This window comes from Lycium barbarum, chromosome 6 (genome assembly GCF_019175385.1).
Source record: "Lycium barbarum isolate Lr01 chromosome 6, ASM1917538v2, whole genome shotgun sequence".
In the NCBI taxonomy this organism is placed as follows: Eukaryota; Viridiplantae; Streptophyta; class Magnoliopsida; order Solanales; family Solanaceae; genus Lycium; species Lycium barbarum.
The window spans coordinates 97,691,457-97,716,781 of NC_083342.1; the positions used below are offsets into that span (position 1 = coordinate 97,691,457).

Consider the following 25,325-nt stretch of genomic DNA (forward strand, 5'->3'; position numbering starts at 1 on the left):
CGATTTACTGTGTATGGAAAAGAGGGAAGTGAGAAAAATATTATTTGTTAAGGCATTGTATCAAGTGCTACAAGATGAAATTGCTAGTGTATACGTAAGAAATACATTCCCAAGACTATACACAAGAACAAGTTCAAAGAGCTTACAGAGAAACCTTTTACAATCCAAGGCGATCGGATTAGGATTCATATTGAATCAGTTAGTATAAAAATTCTAAATGTCAACTGTATACTCCCTCCGTTCCAAAATAAGTGTTACCTTAAAAAAAAGAAAAAAAAATTATTCCAAAATAATTGTTACCTTAGGAATGAAGATAAAAATTGGAAAGTGTTTCCAACAATGTCCTTAACATTAAAGAAATAGTCCTCTTTAATATTGTTCTTCTCAAAAAACATAATAGAGATAGTTTAGTAAACTCTACATGTATTTTTTTTTTTTTGGCAATTAAAGAGACTTTTATTAATCACCAAGTGCAAATTACAGAACCAAGAGGGATCTTCCTAACCCACTCTTCTCAGAAGTAATAAATCTACCACTACATCAAATTTGCAACCCAAATTCCTATCTACATACTAGTATGTTTCAATGCAGTTCACCAATCTCCTATTATCCTTAACTCGAGTGCACAATCCTAGTTGCAAATGATGGAGGATAACTTCAACTGGCCTGGCTTTGTTCTGAAACACCCTTGTGTTTCTCTCAATCCAAATGGAGTACGCCACATCTGCAAAACTGGTCTTCAGGATAATACCTCTAGCCCCGCTGCCCTTAGAATGTTTTACAATCTATTTCCATTCATTTTCCCAGTTGCTAATCCTTCTACACTATGTCTGCCACTTCAAGACTTCCCTCCACAATGTCTGAGAGTATGGACATTCAAAGAATAGATGATTTGCATTTTCAGGAGCTTGATCACGTAGTACACAAGTAGGAGAAACAATCAACCCCCATTTCAATAGCACTTCTCTTGTCCTTAGCCTTTCCAACAGTTGTAGCCACAAAATAAATACTTGTCTTGATTATGCGCAGTTATGGCAAACTAGATGTTTCCATTCCACGTTTTGAACATCACCTCTAATAGCAGTATACACCTTTGAAATGAGGAATTTACTACCTTGAACTATTTTCGTTACATCCATTGTATGCCGGACTCTCCTCATGTTGAAGATTTTCTTTACCATCCAGGAAGCTTGGCTAGGAGTGTTCATGCTGCCGATCTCCTGCCTTTTAATGTAATATGTGTGGATCCAGGTTATCCACAATTTCTCCTTTCTTAGGCTCAATGCCCGTAATAGCTTACAAATTGCAGCTTGATTCCAAATTTTCAGGTCCAGGAGATTCAATCTACTTGCTTCTCTAGGTAAGCACACCTTATCCCATGCAACCAATGCTCTCTTGGAGATTGTAGCTTCTCCAGTCCAAAGATAACTTCTACACACAGCTTCTATCAACTTCATCACCTTCTTAGGTAGTAGGAACAATTGGGCCCAGTAGGCTTGAACCCCAAACAACATTGCTTTAATGAGCTGAATTCTCCCTGCATAAGATAGAGTTTTAGCCATCCAAGTATTAATCTTAGTAGTGATCTTATTTACCCGTGGTTTACATTATAAAACAGTCAATCTCTTGGTTGATAGTGGGAGACCTAGGTACTTAAAACGGAGTTCACCCAGCTCATATCCCAGAATACCTAATATACCCTGTTGTTTTTGCATAGTAACTCCTCCAAAATAGACCTGGCTTTTGGACATATTAGTCTTCAGGCTGGAAGCAGCTGAGAACTGGAGGAACTTTTCCTTGATCAAACTCACTAATGGCTTATTCCCCCCGGCAAACATTATCAAATCATCAGCTAAACACAAGTGAGTAATTCCCAATTTCTTGCACCTAGGATGATAATTAAAATCAGGTTCTGTTTGTAAAGTCCCCATACATCTTACTAGATATTCCATAACTATAACAAAGAAATAAGGGGACATTAGATCCCACTGTTTAAGCCCCCTTTTGGCTGGGAAAGTTTCTGATAGATTACCATTAAGCATGAGAGTGTAACTGACTGTTCTAATACACACCATAGTCCATGTTACCATCATACTGGGGAACCCAATCTCCTTTAGCATCTGCTCAATAAACATCCACTCAATGGATTCATATGCCTCTACAAGTCCACTTTGATCATACATCTGGGTGATATATGTTTCCAAGTGTATTCCTTAATCAATTCATGGCTCAAGATGATATTATCCGCGATAAGTCTTCCTGGTATGAATGCTGATTAGCCTTGTCCAATTATCTTATCTAAAACACCTTTAATCCTATTGGAAATGATCTTAGCAATCACTTTGTATATGGTAGAACAACATGCAATGGGTTTGAAATCCCTTACAGTCTGATGATGGGAAGTTTTTGGAACCAATGTAACCACAGTATTGTTTACTGCCTTTAGTAATTTGTTGCACTGAAAGAATTCCTGAACAACTTCAAATAGATCTTCCTTAATGATGTTCCATTACTTCTTGAAGAAATAGGCATTAAACCCATCAATTCCAGGGGCCTTGTTGTCATCAATGGAAAATAGAGCATTTTTTACTTCTTCTTTTGTAACTGGCCCACAGATGTCCTTTTGTTGCTGCATAGTCACCCTGGGTCCTTTTCTCATAATGCCGACATCAATACTAGGCAGATTTACAGCAACTGCACCCATCAAACCCTTGTAGAACATCAGGAATTCCTTTTCTACATCAGTTTGCTTTGTTATCAAGTTTCAATTTTCACCCTTAAGTACTGAAATACTAGTTGAGCTAGCTCTGGCCTTCATACAATTGAAGAAATATCTATTGTTATCACCATCTAATATCTAATATGCTTTTGACTTTTGCCTTAGGATCCCCTTTTGTATAGTCAACCATTTATTCAAACCCTGCTGAGCTTCTTTCTCCTTCCCCATCAACTCCTGATTATGCTGGAAGTTTATTTGTACTTGTATGGCCTCTAGTTCAACTCTAGCTTCCTCCGCCCTCCTTCCCCATTATCCATTTCTCATACAAATGGCTCTATCAATCCTGCTCCAGACATGTCTATTTGACCAAGTAAAATACCTTCCTGTTGCTTTATTATCAGCTAGAGTAAGGCTATCTATAAGCTGTTGAAACTCTCTTGTCTCACTTTCTGCAACATGTTGACCCCCGATTCTATCTTCAGGCAATAATGGTGTATTAAAGTCCCCATAGATGCACCATGGATCAGTCTTCGTCCTTCCAATCCTGGTCAAACCAGCCCATAGAGCTTGCCTCTCCACACTACATGTGCTTCCATACACTACTGTGATAACACTATGAAAATCAGAGTTTCTATCAGTGATATCGCAATGGATATATTGTCCATGAACCTCCAGTATGTTGACACATACATCAGCATCTTGCCATAACAACCAAATTCTCCCATTAGCTTCAAATGAATAGTTGTTTGCGGACTGCCAGCCCTTTGCTACTTTATTGATACTAGTCATAAACTTATTCTCTTTAACTTTGGTTTCCAACAACTCAGCAAAACTAATTTTATACTTCCTTAAGTAATTCCCCATTTCCCCTTGTTTAGAGGGCCTATTCAACCTCTCACATTCCATACGAGCCAATTCATTGGGCAGTGACAACCCTACCCCCCTCAGGTTGCCTATCCATCCTTATCTCCCCTCCTTTCTCCCGTGTAAGCACAACATATTTATTCAAAGTGGGCAACACATTGGTGACCTGTGGTGGCCCAGGTTTTAGCTGAACAAGAGCTGAGTAGGACATACTGCCCATGCTCCCACTTTGTGGTGATGATCTTCTATCTGGTCTAGGAGTAATGCCATACACCTTAGATGGTTTAGGCCCCAGCTGCTCCGAGGGTAAAGCATCGGGTATCTTTGAAGTTCCATTGGTTTAAGCCCCCCTCTTTAGTTGCATTCGTCACTAGCGCTGGTTGTTGAGGAGGACCAGGTTTTTTAGACTGCCATGCTTGGGTAGCTTTACCCCTCTTTTGGCCTTCTCTAGTTTGCGTTGGTAGTTTTGGATTAGTCTGCACATTCGTAGCAGGCTGTGGATATCTTTTATTCTCTATTTTACACACATGCCCACACTTGACACATTTCTTGCAAAACATAGGCTTCCACTCATACTCAACTGCCCGAGTAACCATTTTACCTGAAGATACCATAATGTCTATCTTAGTAGGCAACTCCTAAGTAATATCCATATCAACAAGCACTCGAGCATAAGAAACTCACGCTTTAGTCTTAGTACATTTATCCGCAAACATAGGCTCTCCAAGCCTACTTGCAATCTTCTCCAAAGTAATAGGCCCCCAACAATTTAAGGGAAGTTTTTGGAAATCTAACCCACAGTGGGATTGTGCTAGGCCATTCCTGTTGGAAATCAAACTCCGGATTCCACAATTTCAATACCCATGGTACACTATTCATAGTATATGGTCCAAAAGCCATAACATTATCCCTATCTTGACTGTTCTGAAATTTCACAATGAAGTATCCCTCATCATGAAAATATAGCTCCGGACTCGCCACTTCATTCCAGGTTCTAGCAATGTAAGCGCTCATATACTTGTAGCTAGGAAGCTCACCCATGGTATATAGTATAACAACATTCCTCCATTCTAGGGTTTGTTCCTCAATTTCCTCACTATCCAATTGTACTGTCAATTTTCTATTCATAACAACCGGAGGAAAATACGCTAATGGCATTCCACTAGCAGCAACACGGTTACTAGTAAATAGGCCAGCCCATTTACCTGTAGTGTTTGGTTTACCTTTAGCATCATCTATAGCTAGAACTTGATTGACCTCTAAATCTTCCTCCACCTCCTTAATCTCCAAATCAACCCCTTTCTCCGATTGATTTTCAGTATTTCCCTTTTCAACTGGTGTATTCAAACCTGTCATAGGTAGTACCGATGTCGGAGTCGTTAGAGCACTAACTTCTTGTTTGCCCTTTTCTGCCCCAATACCACTCCCACGCCCCTTCCTTATCTGGGTATGACTGCCCGATCCCCAATGTTTCTTCGAATTCGAGTTGCCTTGGTCCTTCCTTGGTCGTCCCCGACCCCTTTTTGCAATGGGAACAGCCTACAGTGCATGTTAGCAAAGAGCTCTAATCGTGCGCTGAGAGCACTTTTTTTAGAGAGAGAATTTTTTTCGTTTAGCCTAAAGCTTTGATCTTTTGTTATTAATTTTTTAATAGGCATAATTTTTGCTAAGATAATATTTATTTTGAGACCACCCCCAACTTAAAGTCTTTGCTTGTCCTCAAGCAAGTCAACTAACAGACTCAATCTACAAATGTCTCGATATCATAAAGTCAAGCTGTCTACAGTGCTTGTGGCAATTAACTTCCGGCACATCCTATGTATTACAATGACTCTCCCTTCAATAAAGACAAGACCAATCAAGGACTCGTTACAACTAACCATAAGACTTCAATTTATGACATCTAGTTATCACAGAAACTATAGCGCACACGAATCAAGACTCACGCGAAACTAGTCACTTAACAAATTCTAATGCCCTCACAAAGACCAACGAATGTCCCAACATATATGTACACACAGAATGGGACAGAAGTCAAATGAGAAGAGAAACACTCACACTCACAAAGAAATTCTCTAGCTATACATACAACTACCATAAGCTTGCCCTTATTTTTAGCGCCCTCGACTTTGGATAGTTCCACTGTGATCACACTAAGACTTTTTCAAGGTTGTAGTGTAGGCTTGGGGACGGGTGGGATAGATATTTGGATAACAGTGACTCACCCTCCTTGAACACTACATCTTATTCTTTTTTTTTTTCCTTTCGCCTTTTGTTCTTCCCTTCTTTCGTTTTGTTGCCTCGGTGTGGTTTTATTGCAATTCTACTTCTTTATTTTGTTTATTTGTTTGCTGTTTTTTTCATTTATTTTATTTTATTACACTTACCACACTGTTGTCTTTTAACTAGGCATTTTACTTCAATCCCACTTTAGGTTTACGCCTCGTGATCCCCTTAGTCCACCTATCACCCCCAACTTAGGCTTTTAGCTTCAATCTTATAATTTTAGTGCCAAGGAGGGACCGGGTGCAAAAGGATGGATATTTAGAACGGATATCGGCTTGTTACGGCTAGTAAAAAAAAAATAGGTTTTCAGGCTCCAAATGGCTAACAAGAGATATTAATCTATGGGTAGGCTTATATTTATGCTAAAAAGGGGTTCCTAACACAAACAAGGCCTAAGATAATTTTACAGCTTCACTTATCTTTAGAATGCAGGCACGACTAACTAGGAAAGTTCTAGATTACATACACAACTAGAGAATATATCTACAAAACCTTACAACACATGGCATCAGAATTGTCAACACACTAGTCTCCCCACTATAATTTCGCACACAAGGTAACCCAATAATCTAAATGTCACACAAAGAAGCATGCATGTCAATTAAACAACCAAGTCTGTTTTTTCAAAATTTTCGGACGGGAGTACTTTGTTTCTCAAAATCAACATAAGACAGCCCTAAGTTAATCAAACCACCACCACATAAGTCAACATTACTCTAATTTATCTAAACACGACCTAAACATTCTAGGTTCAACAAGAAATAAACCCATCATGAAAAGAACCATGGCAAAGAAAAGCCGAGGGGGTCCTAAACACACATATAACAAATCAAATACTCCCACCCCAACTGGAAAAGTCTGCAATGTCCTCAATGCAGTAAAACCAGAGAGTAGGAATACCTGTGGCGCACTGCTCATCTCGTGACTCCTCGGTCTACGAGGCATCAGATGGTGCAACCGCACCAATGGCGGTCTCTGTTGCAGCGTCAGCAGCAACATCAGTAGTGGTGCCTGTAGGTACTGGCATTGGAGTGGAAGGGGTGGTGGCAATGTCTCACCACTGGGAGCACTGCTCGAGGTGGCTCCCCTAGTCCCAAATTGGACATTCTCTATGAGCGATCTCTGAATGACCTCTGTCACCTGCTGCTCCTCTATACTCGGGCCCCTAGTGCGAGTGCTCTTTCGCACCTCCTCCTCATCATGGGCCACTCTCTTTCTCTTTCCCGGACCACTTGTTGCGGTAGGCGCAACTAACTGCACCACTGGAAGCTCCTCCTCAATCTCCTCCGCAACAGACGGTGGTGCTTCTACTAGGCTCGGATCACGAGCCTTCAACAATAACACATCAGCCTTAAGCTGCTCCAACTCTGCCCTCAAAGCATCTGTAGAAGAGGTCGGGCGATCCATCTCCAATATGGTCAATCTCATCTCAAATCCATCCAGCCGAGCAGACAGTGTCGTCCTCACAGGATCTAATTCCTCCTCCACTCTCGTCCTCACACAATCATCCAGCTGGTTTACTATGATCTTTGACTGCTGATCCGCTGTAGCCACCTGTTTTGCAAATTTCCTAAAGTTGTCCAGTGAGAAAGCATATGGATCAATTCTAGCAGTACCTTGGGGCTGTGCAGCTGGACCCGCTGGCTGTGGGACTGCAGCCGGAGGCGGTGGAACCGAAGTGTGTGGCTCAGGAATAGCAGTATGAGTCTCAACAGAATCATCACCAACATCAGCAACTGGAGTCTCAAAATCTGCAGCCTAGATAGTCTCAATAATAGAGGCAGTAGTGACGGGTTACTCCAGTGTAGAGCTACCCGCGGCCCTGGGATGAACAAGCTCCTGCGGTAGGGGTACCCCTCCAAGTGCCACCGGGAACCCATCTGCTTCCCCTTGGCTCTCATCAACGGCATCATTCTTGCTCGTTTCTACCGAATAAACCAACGAAGCTGTAATCCGGTGGTCGATATCATCTATAAACCGCACCTGTGACCTCCGAACAAGCTCTGTAATCAGGCATGGAAATATCAGGGAAGTGTTGGGCTGGGAAGCCCTCAACTGTATCTCCGTACTAGCCAATGCCCCAAAATCAATCGGGTATCTGGACATCAATGCGGCTACAACAACCTGTCTGTCAACCGTAAGAGCATTATCGGCCTGAGTGGGGAGAAGCCGCAACTGCGCCACGCTCCACCAAAATTTTCTCTCTAGAGTAAACCACTTCTTCTATATCCGATTCTTCAAATTGGTACACTCGGCTCTCTTGGTCGGGCGACCTACCACTGTAGAAACCCAGTCCCTGACGGACTATTCCTTGCAACTCCGAAACTTGTCTTCAAGCTCAATTATTTGCCTCGGGGCGATGTAGTTATTACCGAAATATACTCTGTTGATGGCCTGGGCAAATAGATCAACACTCACCCCTCTGATCTCAATCTCGCTCCGTGACAGTATCTCCTTCAACTTCTAGCGCCTCTTTCTGACTTTCGAGATCAATGCCCCATATGCGGCATATATCTGACGAACCAAAATAGGGCAATAGTCCCCAGGAGGCTCCTGTATGAACTCTAACTGATAGTGACGAATAAGATCCCTGGCTCTGGGTAAGATCTCGAACCCCTCAAAACTGATCCGCCGCTCTTCATTTATGGTTCGTTTCTCATGTTCAGTGTCATCTCCTTTCAATTCAATGCCATACTCATACAGCTATCTGGCACCCTCAACAGTGAAACGATACTCAAGCCTCTTGCTTCTTAGTTCCTGAGCCCTAGCCGCCACAGCATCAGTATCAGTATCAGCCTCATCATCACCAGGCTGTGAGCTCTGACAGGTCTGGGATCTAGAATGTGCCTGAGAGGACTGAGCAACATCCTCAGTAGACTGTGCTCGTACGGCAGGTGAGACATCTCCAGATGCAGCCTCTGATCCCTCCTCCTCGGATCTATCACCGGACCCAGATGTAGATGATTCCTCCTCGTCAGACTGGGAGGAACTGGGAGGTGTAGGAGCCGGTACCGTGACCTGCCTGTTCCACGGGGAGGCGCAACTCTGTTTTTCTTCACGGGCATAATCTCAGGCTCGTCATCCGACCTCTCGTCTCTAAGTGTGGGTTGGCCACTAGCCTTCTTCGACCTGTTGTTCTTTGAGTTTGCCTCGAGAAACCCCCTCGGGTGGTTATCAACTTGGGTGGCGCCATACCTGTAATTATCAAGAATCACAATCTAGTCAATCCGTATAAGTGAAATCAACACAGTTAGTTTAAAAAAATCAGTTTCAGTTCTCTGTCTGCAGATCGTCAATGCGCTTTGACGGACCGTCGAACCTGTCGATGGACCGTCAATCAGCTCGATGGGACCATCTTTGTACAAAGACGGTCCATCGACCTGTCGAAGGTGCCGTCGACATGTTTACGACCCTGCAGTAGCAACCAACAGTTAACAGACATCAAACATTTGCTTCGGCTTTACGTTTTCCACTTCAACTAATCAGAGAACCAATTTTTCATTATTAGGCACATTTGCGGTTTTGGGGCTTCGGGTTACTCAGACTTCACCCTTATTTTTGACCGTTTCAACCCTTGGTAATTGTCGGGGTTTTGTTTGGTGGGTATAACGATTTCAAACCGAGATTTTTAATCGAAATACCCTCCAACCGTTGGAGTTACTCAGACTTCACTCCTCAAGCATCATGTTTCAACAGAATTTCTCTTTTTTTTTGGACCATTGGCGGGAAAAATGAATCAATAAGTTGATCAAAATGCCTGCCGACTCAATGGGGGCACGATATCTCGTCCCCACAAGTTCACCTAACAGCAATCATACCAAATTCCCTTCTCCCAACCACAATTTCATAATTTTGCAGTTTCAAGCATAGATTTCATTCATAAATACTAACCTTAGGTCATGATCTCTACCCTTTGCACTACACATCTCATATATCACTACCCCAACCCAATCAACACAACCCCAACTGATTTAATCATGCTAAAAACACACACCAAATTCCCAATTTCAGTACCCATTAAGTTAGGAGTCCTAGGGCCGAAATAAATCCAAGAAAGGGCCGAAATTCTCTTGCCATACCTGATTATGTGAAGAGGTGGAAGAATACTTGAGCAAATATTGAAGAAAAACAGAGCAATTTTTGTGGACAATAGGCAAAGGGTTTCAGTTTATGGAGGTTTTTTTTTCTTTGTGGCGGAATGTGGAGAAGTTAATAGGGAGTTTATGGAGGATTTTGTGGGAGTTATGGAGGGAATATGGAGGGGTTTTAGGGATTTGAATCGATTGGGGAGTATTATCCGCGAATGTGCTCTGTTTTAATATACTCTGCCTGTTATTTCTTTGTTTTAAATCGCGACTTTGCCCTTTATATTTTTTTTTCAAAGTTTTTGGACGAGTCATCGACAAGGCGTAAAGACGACCCAAAAATAAGAAAGAGCTGACCTGTTGACGAGCACTTCGACAGCGTCGTCGAACGTGTCGACGGGCGGTCGACATGCTCGGCGATTTACTTACCTGCAGATGAGCAGTTGCTAATCCTCAGAAGCTCAGCTCCTGTAAAAAAATTAAAAAAATAATTAAAAAAAAACTAAAACCTACAAAAACAAAATTACAGAATTTTAAACTTGGGTTGCCTCCTAAGAAGCGTTTGATTTAACATCGCAGCATAACGGTGTTATCAATTTACTCTTGGTCGGGACTCGCCGCGTCAGCATTCGTCCCAAGGTGCTTCAACCAATATCGGTCCACAATTCTATCTCCCGCAATCATACCATGGTAGTGCTTTACCCTCTACCCGTTCACCTTAAATGTCCGAGTTCCATCTTCGGACTTCAATTCAATAGCTCCATGTGGTGAGACACTTACCACTTCAAAGGGACTTGACCACCGTGATTTCAATTTGCCCGGAAGCAACTTCAACCTAGAATTAGACAACAAGACGGGGTCACCCTTGTAGAATTCCTGCTTCAGGATTTTCTTGTCATGATATTGCTTCATCCTCTCTTTGTATAGCGTTTCACTTTCAAATGCCTGATAGCGGAACTTATCCATCTCATTGAGCTGAAACAACTTGAGTTTGGTCGCTTCTTCCCAATTCATGTTCAACTTCTTCAAGACCCACATGGTCTTATGTTCAAGTTCAACTGGCAGGTGACATGCCTTCCCGAAAACTAGCTTGAAGGGTGAAGTCCAAATCGGAGTCTTGAATGCAGTCCGGTAAGCCCATAGAGCATCATCGAGCTTGCGGGCCCAATCAGTTCTGTTTGCATTCACCGTCTTTGCTAAAATACTCTTTATATCCCGATTAAAGACTTTAACTTGCCCGCTTGTCTGAGGATGATACGGAGTTGCCACCCTATGCTTGACTCCGTACTTCTCCATCAATCCCACAAAGGCTTTATTGCAAAAGTGAGAACCACCATCACTGATTATTGTCCTTGGGGTATCAAAAGAGTAAATATGTTCTTTTTCAAGAATCCCATGACACTCTTGGCTTCATTATTAGGTAAAGTCACCCCTTCTACCCATTTGGAGACCTAATCAACAGCCACCAAGATGTATTTCATGCCACAACAACTTACAAAGGGACCCATAAAATCAATTCCCCAAACATCGAACACTTCAACTTCCATTACAAAGTTCATAGGCATCTCTTGCCTCCTATCAATATTCCCCTGCCTTTGGCACTGATCACAAGAACGCACCATCAGATTAGCATCATGAAAGAGAGTAGGCCAATAATAACCACATTCGAGGACCTTTGCAGCAGTCCTCGTACAACTATGATGTCCCCCAACTGGAGAGTCGTGGCAAGCCTTCAGAATCTCCAATACCTCACTCTCTGGGACACAACGCCGAATAATGGTATCAGCGCAAGTTCTGAATAAGTATGGTTCATCCCAATAGTACTGACGAACGTCTTACAAAAACGTCTTTTTCGGATACGATTTTATCTCATCGGGAATGCTACTCGTTACCAAGTAGTTAGCAAAATCGGCAAACAAAGGTGCCACCTGCATAGGCACCGCCAAAACTTTCTCATCTGGAAACGCATCTTCAATATCAAATTCTTTTGCTGGCACCCCAGTTTCTTCAAGCCTAGAGAGATGATCTGCGACCTGATTTTCGGATCCCTTTCGATCTTTTACTTCGAAATCAAATTCTTGTAACAAAAGGACCCAACGAATCAGTCGCGACTTAGCTTCCTTCTTTGCCATGAAATACCTCAACGCAGCATGGTCAGTGTACACCACTACCTTGGACCCTAGCAAATAGGACCGAAACTTCTCAAAAGCATATACTATTGTAAGCAGTTCTTGCTCGGTCACCGTGTAGTTCATATGCGCCGCATTAAGTGTCCTACTAGCATAGTAGATCGGGTGCATAATTTTATTGTGCCTCTGGCCAAGCACATCACCTATTGCAAAACCACTAGCATCACACATCAGCTCAAAAGGTAGGGACCAATCCGGAGTAACAATCACTGGAGCAATAGTGAGGCGCTCTTTTAATTCATCAAACGCCTTTCGAGGAATCTTGGAGAAATCCTTGATGAAGCGCCTGTAGAAACCAGCATGCCCTAAGAAACTCCGGACACCTTTGACTGGGATGGGTGGAGGAAGTTTTGCAATCACATCTATCTTCGCTTCATCGAACTCAATTCCCTTTTCAGATATTTTGTCACCGAGGACGATCCCTTCCTTCACCATAAAGTGGCACTTCTCCCAATTTAGCACGAGATTTGTCACATCTTTTCAGCACTTGACCCAGATGGTCAAGACAATCATCAAACGAATCACCAACAACAGAGAAATCATCCATAAATACCTCCAAGAAGTCCTCTACCATGTCAGAAAAGATTGACATCATGCACCTCTGAAAAGTGGCTGGTGCATTACACAACCCAAAGGGCATTCGACTGAACGCAATCGTCCCATAAGGACAAGTAAACGTCATCTTCTCTTGGTCTTCTAGGGCGATATTGATTTGATTATAGCCCGAGTATCCATCTAAAAAACAATAATAAGACCTCCCAGCCAGCCTATCCAGCTTCTGATCAATGAAAGGCATGGGAAAATGGCCTTTACAAGTGGCAGTATTCAACTTCCTATAGTCCATGCAGACACGTCATCCAGTGACAGTACGAGTGGGAATCAGCTCATTTTTTGCATTAGGAACCACAGTGATGCCTACTTTCTTTGGTACACATTGAACAAGACTTACCCACTAGCTGTCTGCAATCGGATAAACTACCCCAGTATCTAACCACTTTATGATCTCTTTTTTCACGACCTCTTGCATGTTCTGGTTCAATCTCCGTTGATGCTCAACAATCGGCTTGCTGTCCTATTCTAGCTGGATTTTATGCTCACAGATGCCAGAAGGAATACCCCGAATGTATGTTATGGTCCAACCAATAGCATGTCTGTACTCGCGCAAAATCTCCACTAAACGCTTAATTTTTTCCTCAGTCAATAATGCCGAAATGATCACTGGCAATGTCTTGTTCGGACCAAGGAACACATACCTCAAGTGTGCCGGGAGCTGCTTAAGCTCAAGCTTTGGAGGCTCAACAATAGAAGGCTTAGATGGTGGAGTAGTTCTATTTGCAAGATCAAGATCAAGCTTTCTTGGGTGGTAAGTATAGGAACCTAGACCCTCAAGCGCGTTTACAGTTTCCACGTAGCCCTCCATATCACAAGCATCAAAATTTATCAGAACTGCAGCGAGAGCTTCGCCCAGATTTTCTTCTTCCATTTTATGTTCAACAGCATCATCAATGCCATCAAGCGAATCAATAACTGAGATACTCTAATAAGCGCTTGGAAACTTCATCCCCTTGCTTGCTTGGAAAGTTACTTCTTTATCATTCACTTAGAACTTAATTTCATTCTTTTTCGAGTCTATAAGCGCTCTTCCCGTAGCAAGGAACGGTCTTCCCAAGATAATAGGAATGTCTCTATCCACCGCGCAATCCAGAATTACGAAATCAGCAGGCAACATCAACTTACCTACTTGCACCAACACGTTATCTATAACACCAATTGGCATTTTGATAGATCTATCTGCCATCTGTAATCACATAGAAGTCGGTCTAGGAGTCCCCAATCCAGATTGTTTGAAAATAGTAAGGGGCATCAAGTTAATACTCACCCCATTATCACACAGAGCACGAGCGAATACATGAAGCCCAATATTGCACGGAATGGTAAACGCCCCTGGGTCTCCCTTCTTCTGAACTGTGGTGGAAGCAATGATTGACCTCACACGATGAGTTAAATTCTCTGTCTTATGTTGAACAGACCTTTTCTTTGTAAGCAGGTCTTTCACAAACTTAGCAAATTCGGGCATCTCTTTGACAACATCTAAGAATGGAAAATTCACTGTTAACTGCTTCAACTGATCATAGAACTTCTGACACTTAGCATCATCATTCTTCTTTGCTAACCTCTGAGGAAAGGGAAGCTTTGCTTTGTACATCTGAGTCAAAGGGCGAAGAGCCCCTTTTATCGTGTGTTTCCTTGTATCAGCAGCAACTTCTGGAATATAAGCAATTTTTTCTTCACCACAGACTTCCTCATCAATAATAGGCACATCAGAATGCACCTTTTCTTCCTCAATAATCGGATCTAGATCAACCACCTTTTTGTCAGCACCTTGAAGTATTTTACCACTCCTCGTGCTAATAGCAAAAGTGTGTTCCACTCCCCCACCATTCTTCGGGTTTGGAATAGTATCACTAAGAAGCCCTCCTTTTCTAGCAGGATGTTGTTCTCTAGAAAGATCACGCATATGTTGTTCAAGATTCTGAATAGCTGCTAAATGAGAGACCACCGTCTCTGATAGCCTAGATAATGTCTTTTCAGTATTTGTCTGACTTGCCAACACTTTTTCAAGCATTGACTCCAACCTCGAACTACCTTGATCATTAGATTGCCCTTTTGGTGGAATATAGGGGTTGGAACTTCTGGTCCCAAAATTTTCGTTATTGTTGTTGTATCTCCCTTGGTTCAGTCCACCATAGTTGTTGTTGTAGTTCCCTTGGTTGTTGTTATAGTTCCCTTGATTGTATGACCCCTGCCCTTGTTGGGGTCGCCAGTATCTCTAAATTGGCCCAGGAATATCCCCCTTCGCTATGTAATCTGCATACTAAACATTCTCAACTTGCGGAGGGGGGCCCTCTTGATACGGACCCTTTGGGACTTGGTACATTCCAGGCGGCATGCCTGAGATATCTTCACCAACATTCACCTTCTTGGCTTCTCTCTCATCAAGCCTCTTTGTCAGTAACGAGAGACTAGTGGCCAATTGTGCCAACGTCTGCTGCGTTTCCTGACTATCTTTCACAATATTTTGAATCAACGGTGTTCCAAGTGATAGCCCATCAGAATTACATAAATGCCATGCTTGGCTATGTGTAGTCAATCGATCAAGTATATCAGTAATAGTAGCATAGGACTTATTCATGAAACAGCCGCTGGCAGCATTATTGGCTATCGCTTGGGTCATAGGATCCAACCCTCTATAGAACTTCTCCTTCAAAATCTGATCTGGAAAGCCATGGTTTGGAATCCTATCCAAATATTCTTTGTACCTCTCCTAAGCTTCAAAAAGTTGTTCTCCATTACGTTGTTTGAACTCGTAAATCTGATCACGAATTTCAGCTATTTTACTCGGAGGATACCACTTCCTGAGAAACACTCTGACCATCTCTTCCCATGTAGCAATAAAGTTTCGGGGCAGCTTTGTGAACCATTTTCTCGCTTCTTCGGCTAACGAATATTTGAAGAGTTTCAGCCGAACTATTTCTTGAGTCACACCCCGCTGGCTATACTGAGAGCACACATCCAGAAAGTTTGTTATGTGTTGGTGAGGGTCATCATCGACTGCATTCCGAAAGTATCCCTCTTGTTTGAGCATATGATAGAGGGAATTATCAAACTTGATAGTAGTAGCAGTCAACCTTGGATGAATGATTGCAGATGCTAAGTCTTCATCTATTTCTGGTTCATCAGCAAAAACATTCTCGATCGGAAGTTCGTTGTTGGCCATGATCACCTGGTTTACAAGGTAACAAACAAGGTGTGTTGGAATATGACAGACTTTAAGAAGAGTAAACACTATTTAGTAATTTCAAAACCGTATTCCTCGGCAATGGCGCCAAAATTTGATACGCTCAAATTACGCCGATAATGGTATAACGCGGACATTGTCAAATATAGTAACCCAACGAGGTTAGGGTCGAATCCCACAGAGAATATGGTGTGAAAAGGTTACTAAACAAGTATTATACTAATCTTGCGGTCCTGGTGTATTCCAGAAAAAGGTTTTATAGTTGATTTGGTTTGTGGACTAATTTAAAGTGACTGGAAAATTAAAGTTGTAAATATATGGGTAAAAAGAACCAAGGTTGTGTCCCCGTCAGATAAAGTGTATGATCATGGGTATCGATCTTGATATACTTCTAATGGACTGTTTGTATGGATGCACTTAACTTCTATGTGAATCTGAACTATTTCCCAATAAAAAAAGATTATTTCTTTCTATGTTTTTTCCAAAGATAAGAAAGTATGCATGAAGAACGGTTAATTATGCCAAGTAAATTCCTCTTATTCCTAAGTGAATTTATTAAACAAGGTTTAAAGCCCTGAGTTCTTGTTATTTGTTCTTACCTAACCCTAGCTATTTTCCCAAATAATCTACAGTTTATGGTGTTAGCTAATGTTTGCAACCACTAACTATATGATGAAAACGAAGAACAAATAAACCCTAACAATCCATTATTCGTATATCTTTCGCGATCCCCAATCACAACACACCCATCCTTGGGTTCACAACCTTAGTAAAGGCGTTTAGCTACTCATGGCAACAAGAAAACAATAAAAGATTGAAGATTGCATAATTGAATTATTGTATTGAACTTACGAATAAAACTTGAATGTAATTGTCTGGAAATCTTTAAAAGTAATAACAACTCAAAAGTAATTACTACAAGTCTAAAACTCCAAATGTCTAAAAAATAAAACCTAAACAGGTATTTATACAAGTCAAACTCGGAATAATCAATCCCAGTCCTGTTCCAACTCGGCTTGCACTTCGACGGGTTGTCTTTGCACTTCGACGGTCGTTGACATGCTCAACGACCACATCGACGATCTGAGTATACTTTTATCACTCTGCAGAAACTCCATCGTCGAAGCACTTCGACGGACCGTCGATCATGTCGACGGTGCAAGTCGACGATCTGATGATGCTCTGATGACTTGTTACTTCGCAGGAACTTATTGCCGAGGCAATTCGACGGAACGTCGAGCATGTCGGCGGTCCGTCCTTATGCTTATCAGAACAGATTGCCTATTTTCCTCGTTTTTTTCGCTTTCCGAGCATTCTAACTTCAAAATACCTGCACAACACACAAAACACATCAAACTAACACAAACTTGCTCGGAAACAAGTGAAACTTAGAGTTAAAGAGCATTAGATGTGCCAAAACTCCCGACACATCAACGGGGGACAACTACATACTTAAATAGTCGACTGAAATACGGAAAAAGTTGAGTACTACTTACTAGTACAATTCAACTCACCCCTGTCCACCCTACTGCACTTTCAACTACAACTTCAAATATAGGCATATGCTTGAAGTTTGCGAAAGTTAATTTCGAAGTGGATAGACTTTGCAAAATGTTTACGAAATGTGGCTATGCCTTAAACAAGAGTCCTAAAATTGGCTATTTTTGCTCTCATTTTTTGTGCGGATTGACCTTCAAAGGCGTTGGTCTTTAATTTTTTCCCCTCAAATTGTTGGTTAAGAAAGTTTTGCCCTTTGCTTAAGAAAGTGGTCGAAAATACCCCGAGGTTCTAGGTTTGAACTCCCGCTCAGTAAAAAATAATAATTTCGCAAGGCAAGGCTTCGCGAAAATTCTCCCTTATAAGGCAAAATTTTCCTTAAGGCAAAAGTTTTCGCAAGGCAATTTTTTTTTTTTTACTCTGTTGGGATTCTACAGAAGTTAGGCCTTCTTTTACCCGAATAGGCCTAATCTGCTACGAAATTCTGCCTTGCGATTTTTTCTTGGGAAAATGACATAGGCTACCTACTTAAGACTCTTTATTACAAAATATAACGGATCTTAATTTTTCAAATTAATTTTCATTTTTTATTTTAAAAAAAATTCAATCAATTTTTTGTGTATAAAAACTGTATGCAACATGTATGAAATGTGTATATCTGTGCAAAATTTTTAATATAATTTTCATACACAAATTTTGAGCGAACGTTTTAAGCCTTGAGCGAGATATACACATTTCATATATTTTTTCATACACAAAATTTTGAGCAATTTTTTTAAGCCCTAAATATTGTATGAATGTTGTTGTAGTTGTATTAGTTTTTCAGAAACCTAACATAAACGTTATATACAAAAAATGTGAGCAAAATTCTAAGCCTTGAGCGAGATATACATAATTCATACTGTTTTATACACAAAATGAGGGAAAGCTTTAAGCCTTGAACCAAATATACACATTTCATATATTTTTCATATACAAAATTCCGAGCGAACTTTTTAAGCTTTGAGCGAGATATACACATTTCATACACAAAATTTTGAGCAATTTTTTTAAGCCTTGAGCAGAAAAAATTAATTATTTTAAAAAAACAAACTTGAGCGAAAATTTCGTATATATTTTGTAAGAAATCTATTGTTATGTTTTATAAATAGAAAAATTACTTATATTTCGTAAATATTTTTCTTATTATGTATATATATGTCAATTTGAGTATTTTCCCCACTTAAATTGCGGAAGGACAAAAGTTAGATACCAAATTAGCAATTTGAGGGACCCGAATAAGGTCATTTGTGCGAATGACCCTTCTGCTCTTGTCCCACCAACATCTGGACTGAAGAACCAATTAGAGCAATTAAGAAGCTTCTCGAAGTGTAGTAAGTAGTAGTTAAAGCCAAAGCTAGTGACCCCCTTAATCAATCTCACCCAGAAAACCCATTTTCCTCTGTTATTATTCTGAGAATCATAGAAGAGAAGACCATCATGGCTTGGATGACACGATTCTTAGCTGCTGTAGCGTTCTTGGCAATTGGAGTACTTTTTTCTCCAGAAACTTTCGGATCAAAATCAGATGGTCAACATCCTCCTAAGCTTGCTACTTTTCTGAAATTGGCTCATCTATTATGCTTTTCCACTGCCTTTGGTGCTGCTCTATGGGTCACTTTCATTGGTGGTATCATCATGTTCAAGTATATTCCCCTTAATCCTTTTCTACCTACTCCCTCCCTCCATTTTTACTTGTCCAGTTTAGATAATTAAGATATAATTTACCATGTCATACCTATTTTACCCTTATTATTAGTTATTGGGTTGAAAATTTCTAGCAATTGTTAGTGGCTGTGCAACTTTTAAAGTATGAATGATTGATCGTTTATAATAATTATGGGTGGTATAGTAAAATTGTCATTTTATTTATTGCTCATTAAGGGGGGTGTACTAAGTCAAATATGGACAAGTGAAAATGGACGGAGGGAGTATGTTTTCCTTTTTCCGGTATCAATCAACTATGTGTCAGTCCCGAATTAGCTGCGGTTAGCTATGTAAAATCCATTTGTATTTACTGGTTCTTTACCAGAGGTATTAGTGTTAGGATCAAAATAATCAAGTGTCATGCGTAAGCTAAATAAGCAAACCTTGAAAAATGATAAATTAGACAACAAAAGAGCAATATACATAGGAGATACAATATTTTGACGTGGTTCGGTCAATCGACCTACATCCGTAGGAAGAGATGAGTAATCCACTATATAAAAGAGAGTACAAAATATAGAGAGAAATAAACTCACAAAATTCACTATGAAAAGAGGTTCACACAAGTGTCAGGATAACACTCGTGTCTCACAAATTCTCCCCCAAACAAGACCCACAAAGCCCTTAGGACTACATTGTGGATGCTACCTAGAGAAAAGGAAGGAGCCTTAATTTATAGAAGTCCAAAACATTTTCCTCTAAGGAAAAGAAAAACTCAATTATGGTAAGAAATAAACACCCAGGGGCGAATCTAAGAGGGGGTGAGGGTGTAATTTTTTTTATTCTTTATGTATATATGTATAGTTTTTGAATCCCTGAACACAAGACTAGAGGTTGGCTCAATGGTTAAGGGGGTTCAAAATTTACCTTAAGGTTCCAAGTTCAGATCCCAGACTAACATTTTTATCTTTTGAACCCTCTTAGTGAAAATCCTGGATCCGCCACTGCAAACACCTAACATTACTTCTATATTTCAACCCCCATTTCGTCTAATTTTAGTTTTTTTGCCTCATTTTCTAATGGATTTAATTGAAATAACATCAACCAACTTTACCTCGACCCCGAGTTAGTTGGTGCCTGTTACATGAAATCTCTGTGCTCACTTCGCTCAATGGGTTTTCTGATGACGCTTCCCTTGTACCTTTGGATATTTTTCTTGTAGGAATTTGCCTAGGCATCAGTTTGGGAATCTGCAGAGTAAAATGTTTCCTGCCTACTTTTCCATGGTGGGTGTATGTTGTGCTGTGTCCGTGGGTTCTTTCGGGTACTTGCATCCTTGGAAGACTGCGTCTGCTTCTGAGAAGTACCAACTTGGTTTCATTCTTGCTGCATTTGCTTTCAACCTCAGCAATCTCTTTGTCTTTACTCCTATGACCATTCAGGTACTAGATTGTATTATGCCATGTAACTTTTTTATGTCCAAATGAGTACTAATAAGCTTGGTTAGTCCAATTGTTATGTGCGGTTTTAGCAGCAACTATCCCGAGTTTAGTGAAAATAGATAGGATAGCCACTTAGTTTGTAAAGTTTGAATTTTAAAAATTGGAATCCATTGTATTGACTGAAATAAACTACTAACATGGTTAAGGGAATAGATCAGTCTATTAATGGTCACTTTTTTGAAAAACTGCCACAGGGAACAGGTTATAGATTTATCCCATCCCATCCCGCCTTGAGATAAGGGATACAATCAGAAAAAGAAGCGCTTATGCAACAACATATAGCCAAACTGTTATTTTGAAGGAGTTACACAAGTGATAAATGCTATGCTAGAATAGTATGGCTGTGATTTACCAGTTTCAAAAAAAAAAAAAAAAAAAAAGAAGTATGGCTGTGTTGCTATTTCAAAATAGTTTCACCTATAGGCCCTGCAGCCTTTTGGAATGCTGATGCAGGCTTATAAGGTGATACCCTTTTGAATGGAAAACCACTTTTAATGGGTTTACCTTAAGTTTTGGCCTTTGGTTTACCTTTAGATTGTAAATAATTATCATTACTTGGTTTCTGAGGCCCCTGATGAATAGAAACTGATAGGAGTTGTCCTTTAAAACATTTTATTCTTATCCAGGAGAAACGAATGCTTAGTTTCTGTCCCCTGATGACTAGGTACTGGTAAGAGCTGTTCTTTAAACATTTTATTGTTATCCTGGAGAAAAGACTACTTAGGCCAACATTAGAAAATGACAATAAAGTGTGGGGATTAAGATGGAGGGAATCCAAAGAAAGCCTGACCAGTGTGTCTTTTGGACTGTAAGGAAATTGGGAGAGGCGCAAGATCCCGTGATCTTATCACAAAGAAAGCTTTGATTCCTCCCTATACTTGGAAATATGGGAAAGGCATAAGATCCCATGAACTTATCACAAGGAAACGATAAATTCCCTCCCATGCTTTTAGCACCTCCAGTTACCTCGTTGTGGTAGCAAAATAGGCTAGTCCACTACTTCCAGTTTCAAAAACGAAATGATTCACCCTGTTGCTATTTCTTCATGTTTAATGCTGTTAGTTTTTCCATTAAAACATCTACACCTGAATCCCTAAATAGTTCTGACCGGCTAGATGATCATTAATATCCATCTTGCTATCCCGCTTGATCTGGACACTTTCATTACAATAATCAATCTTTTGATTTTAAAGACAAAGAATGAGTTATCTACATTTTTCTCTACTAACATACAAATCTTTAACAAACTAATAGCCCTGGCAAATACTATATTTGTTGCAAGTGTACCAACAATTCCAACAAGTTGATATAGAGTATATGAAACTTTTTCTTCCATTGTGTTCTAATCTTCCTTCAGTCGGATGGGTACCGAGAGAGATTATAGGCCTTTTGAGAGTTGAGACATCTTCCTTCCATGTGATTTTAGCTTCCGCATTGAGGAAACAGTAAAATTTACTATTTTGGTATTTTCTCTAGTATCTAAACCTTCAATGATTAAGTATATAGTAATACAACAGTCTTATAAAACTTTATTTATACCCTTGTGCTTTCTGCCTTGTTACTCTCCTGGTACTTTTATGCAGCTTCCTATTATTACTAAAGTTATAGAGGAAAAACAGAATTGGTTAATTACCATTTTTTTGATGAGTACTCTCAGTGTGTATATTCATGATTTTATCCTCTGGTTGGGTGAAAAGAATAGTATTCACCAGGGAGGATTTGTACTCTATCAATGATTGGTCATATTAGTGAGTTTCAAACTAGAAAGGGGTAATATGCATTTTTACGAACAGGGTAACGATGTCGAGCGCAGGGAGTAACCACAATAGGTTAGGTTGCTGAGATTTTGAGAACAACTATTTGTTATCACAGCCCGATAGAGTTTACGATCCCTTGAAAGATAAAACAGAAGTTATGTTTTTGGAAGATGATGGAATTATCTTCTATTTAGTGGCACAAATTGCAAAGGTTTCACCTCTTTTTTTGAACCTACCCGTGTAAAAAAGAAGAAAAAAGAAACTAACCCATATTGGAGCTGTCCTTGCAAGGACCACCTTTCTTATGGCATCGGTATTTACTCATTATGAGAAATAATAATTAGATATTTAAAGGAGTAAATAAATAAATAAAATATAGATGGAAGGTAAAAGAACTAATTAATTCCCTAAGAACATTGAACGTTTTAGAAGAGATAGTATTATAATATGGATTACTTGTCAATAGCATATTAATCTGTTGAGCTTCTCAATTTCACTATATACTAATTTTTTGATAGGGAATTATTTTTGATAGGAACTATATACTAGTTTTCGTAAGTACTTTCAGAATATGCTTGTCAAAGGTCTAATATGAACAACCAACTGCACCAAGGGTGCGGTCTAGTGATCAATGAAGTGGGTGCAAACCTTGGATATCATGATTCAACCAACTTAGGACACGCCTACCCTGAGCTTCTCAGAGCTTCAGGGCTTAGGCACGCCTCAGATGAGCATTTGACAACATTGTCAGAATCCATTTTTCCTTTGATTCCTTGCATGGAAAGAAGTTGCCTCCAAAGACTTGCAATCTTTTTGAATCCATGCAGATTTTGCAAATAATCGGATATTCCATTTCAGAAAAAGATCCATATAAGTGATAGCGACTAGTTGGAATTAAGGTCCAATCATGTCAGTTCACTTAGGTCTAATGTTTGGTAGGAGAACTTATAATCTCTATTTTAAAAAAAAAAAAAATGGTTGTCCAGCTAGCTTATGCGACGACCTCAAAACCGTTCTGCCATGTAGCTTTTATATTCCACGATCACCAATATTGGGTTACTCTGCCTACCAAGACACCAGGACTTAGGCAGATGAGAAGAATCACTTAACATTTCTTGCCTCTACTAAGATATGAATCCTGGTCTCCCATGGTTTTCACCCGTTTCATTAGCCATTAGGCGACAACCTTGGGTGCTACAAGTTTCTTTAATCTCGTTAGGTATTTGACGTCAGTAGAAAATGTAGAGAACCTTTTGCTGTGTCAAACATTGATTTTAGAATATTGGAATGAAATGGGTCCTAATGGAGCGAAATAGATAGCGTTGATTCAGGTAGGCGACCCACCTTGGTTGTTTTTGCCATTCATCAAACAGATTTTTCTTCAACTGTGATCTTATTAATTATTACTAAGTAAAATGTTTATGTAGTTTTTAGATTTGTATGTTTGTTATGCAATAAATTTGAACGGATGTCTACATTCATACTGAAAATTGGATCATTGCCCTTCATATATTCTGCCCTACGTTTCTTCTTGAAATGGAAAGTATTGTATAGATGCATGCTCTAGGGAACTGCTAACTTTATTTGTTTTCGTCTTGTCTTGTTGTTTATTCGCTTTTTGAAGCTCAAGTAGCAATTTTTGATCCTCTAGCTGTTTTCGTATGCATTATGCTAATAATTTTTTCTAGATTAATTCATACAAACAGGAGTTTTCCTATAAGTTCATTAAGCTTATTACTTACAAAACAGGTTATGTGTGGTAGAAACATATTACTAACTTGTTGGGAGCTTTGCGCCCAAAGACATGAGGTTCTTTGACTTTGTTCGTATGAACTAATGATAACGAGCAGCGGGTGATTTTCCCTGCATTGATGAATTTCACTATTTGATGCAACATTGTGATAGATTATGAAATGGTTTGACATAATTGGATAGTACTGTTGCTTCATTTATTTGCTTATTTGCTAAAAGTGGGTGGTTTACTGCAGACAAATATGTTTGTCTTGATATTGAGATGACACCTGCAATCTTAGAGCACTTCTCTAAATTAGGAGATACTGTGATATAGAACACCCCACTTCTGTTAAAATTAGTAGTTTGAAAACTGTCCCAGAAAAGTCTTTTGATTAGTTTTCTCATTGGACTCTGATGTGAAAAAATGCGTTTGATGTTGGGCAGATGATGAAGGAAAGGCATAAGATAGAGAGAGAGGAGAACATCGGGGAGGAAGTCGGGTGGACTAAAAACCAGGAAGTCGCAAAGGTTAATCCAAAGCTTAAAGCAATGAACAAGAAATTTGGGATGATTCATGGGCTATCTTCCCTTGCAAACATTTTCTCATTCGGTTGCCTTGCAATGCATTCGTGGTACCTGGCAGGAAAATTGGATCTGTAGATTGTTTAGATATGCCTGCTGTTACAGATACTAAAATGACTTAATAAATTGTATGCCTGCTACTTTGAACCATTACTCTAATGGCTTCTGTATTGTGTTAAATGTAACTTGACGCCAAAATAGGAATAAAAATATACACGTTATCCGCTTTAACTCTTCAGCCAGAAAGTTTATATACTGAACTTTCCAAATTGTTTGGCATTTCATGTTAATGTAATTTGATTTGGGATGGCTTAAGTTAATATTCAAGCTTTTACCAAAAGTTGCTCAAATTGTGTGGCTTTGAGATCAACAGTATTTGCTGAATGAGGAGTCCAGAAGGAAAAAACACTAAAAAATAACTTCATCATTATTGGAATGAAACAAGTCTTAATGGAACCAAAATTGAGACGTAGTTGATTGATTAACATTTTCGTTGTTAGTATTTACTGGAAACGCTACTCAGTTGCTGCGTGCAAGATTGAATTTGATCTTGACCCAAAGATAGGTGCCACGTACTGTGAGACTCTGGTTTCTGCCTCTCCAAATTGTAATAGGATCATGAGCA

The 25,325-nt window shown here is 39.9% G+C and overlaps 2 protein-coding genes across 2 annotated transcripts; one reads left to right on the forward strand and one right to left on the reverse strand.

Moving 5' to 3' along the window:
- Positions 1–1,019: 1,019 nt before the first annotated feature.
- LOC132644239 (uncharacterized) lies at positions 1,020–2,183 on the reverse strand. Its single transcript, XM_060360818.1, has 2 exons — positions 1,646–2,183; positions 1,020–1,537 (listed from the first exon to the last, which is right to left on the reverse strand). The coding sequence occupies exons 1-2, from the start codon at positions 2,181–2,183 to the stop codon at positions 1,020–1,022; spliced, it is 1,056 nt and encodes a 351-aa protein (XP_060216801.1).
- Positions 2,184–18,711: 16,528 nt separating this feature from the next.
- On the forward strand, positions 18,712–24,931 carry LOC132644954 (uncharacterized). Its single transcript, XM_060361648.1, has 3 exons — positions 18,712–19,124; positions 20,348–20,567; positions 24,563–24,931. Exons 1-3 carry the CDS (start codon positions 18,919–18,921, stop codon positions 24,776–24,778), a joined length of 642 nt encoding a protein of 213 aa, XP_060217631.1. The 5' UTR covers positions 18,712–18,918; the 3' UTR covers positions 24,779–24,931.
- Positions 24,932–25,325: the final 394 nt, after the last annotated feature.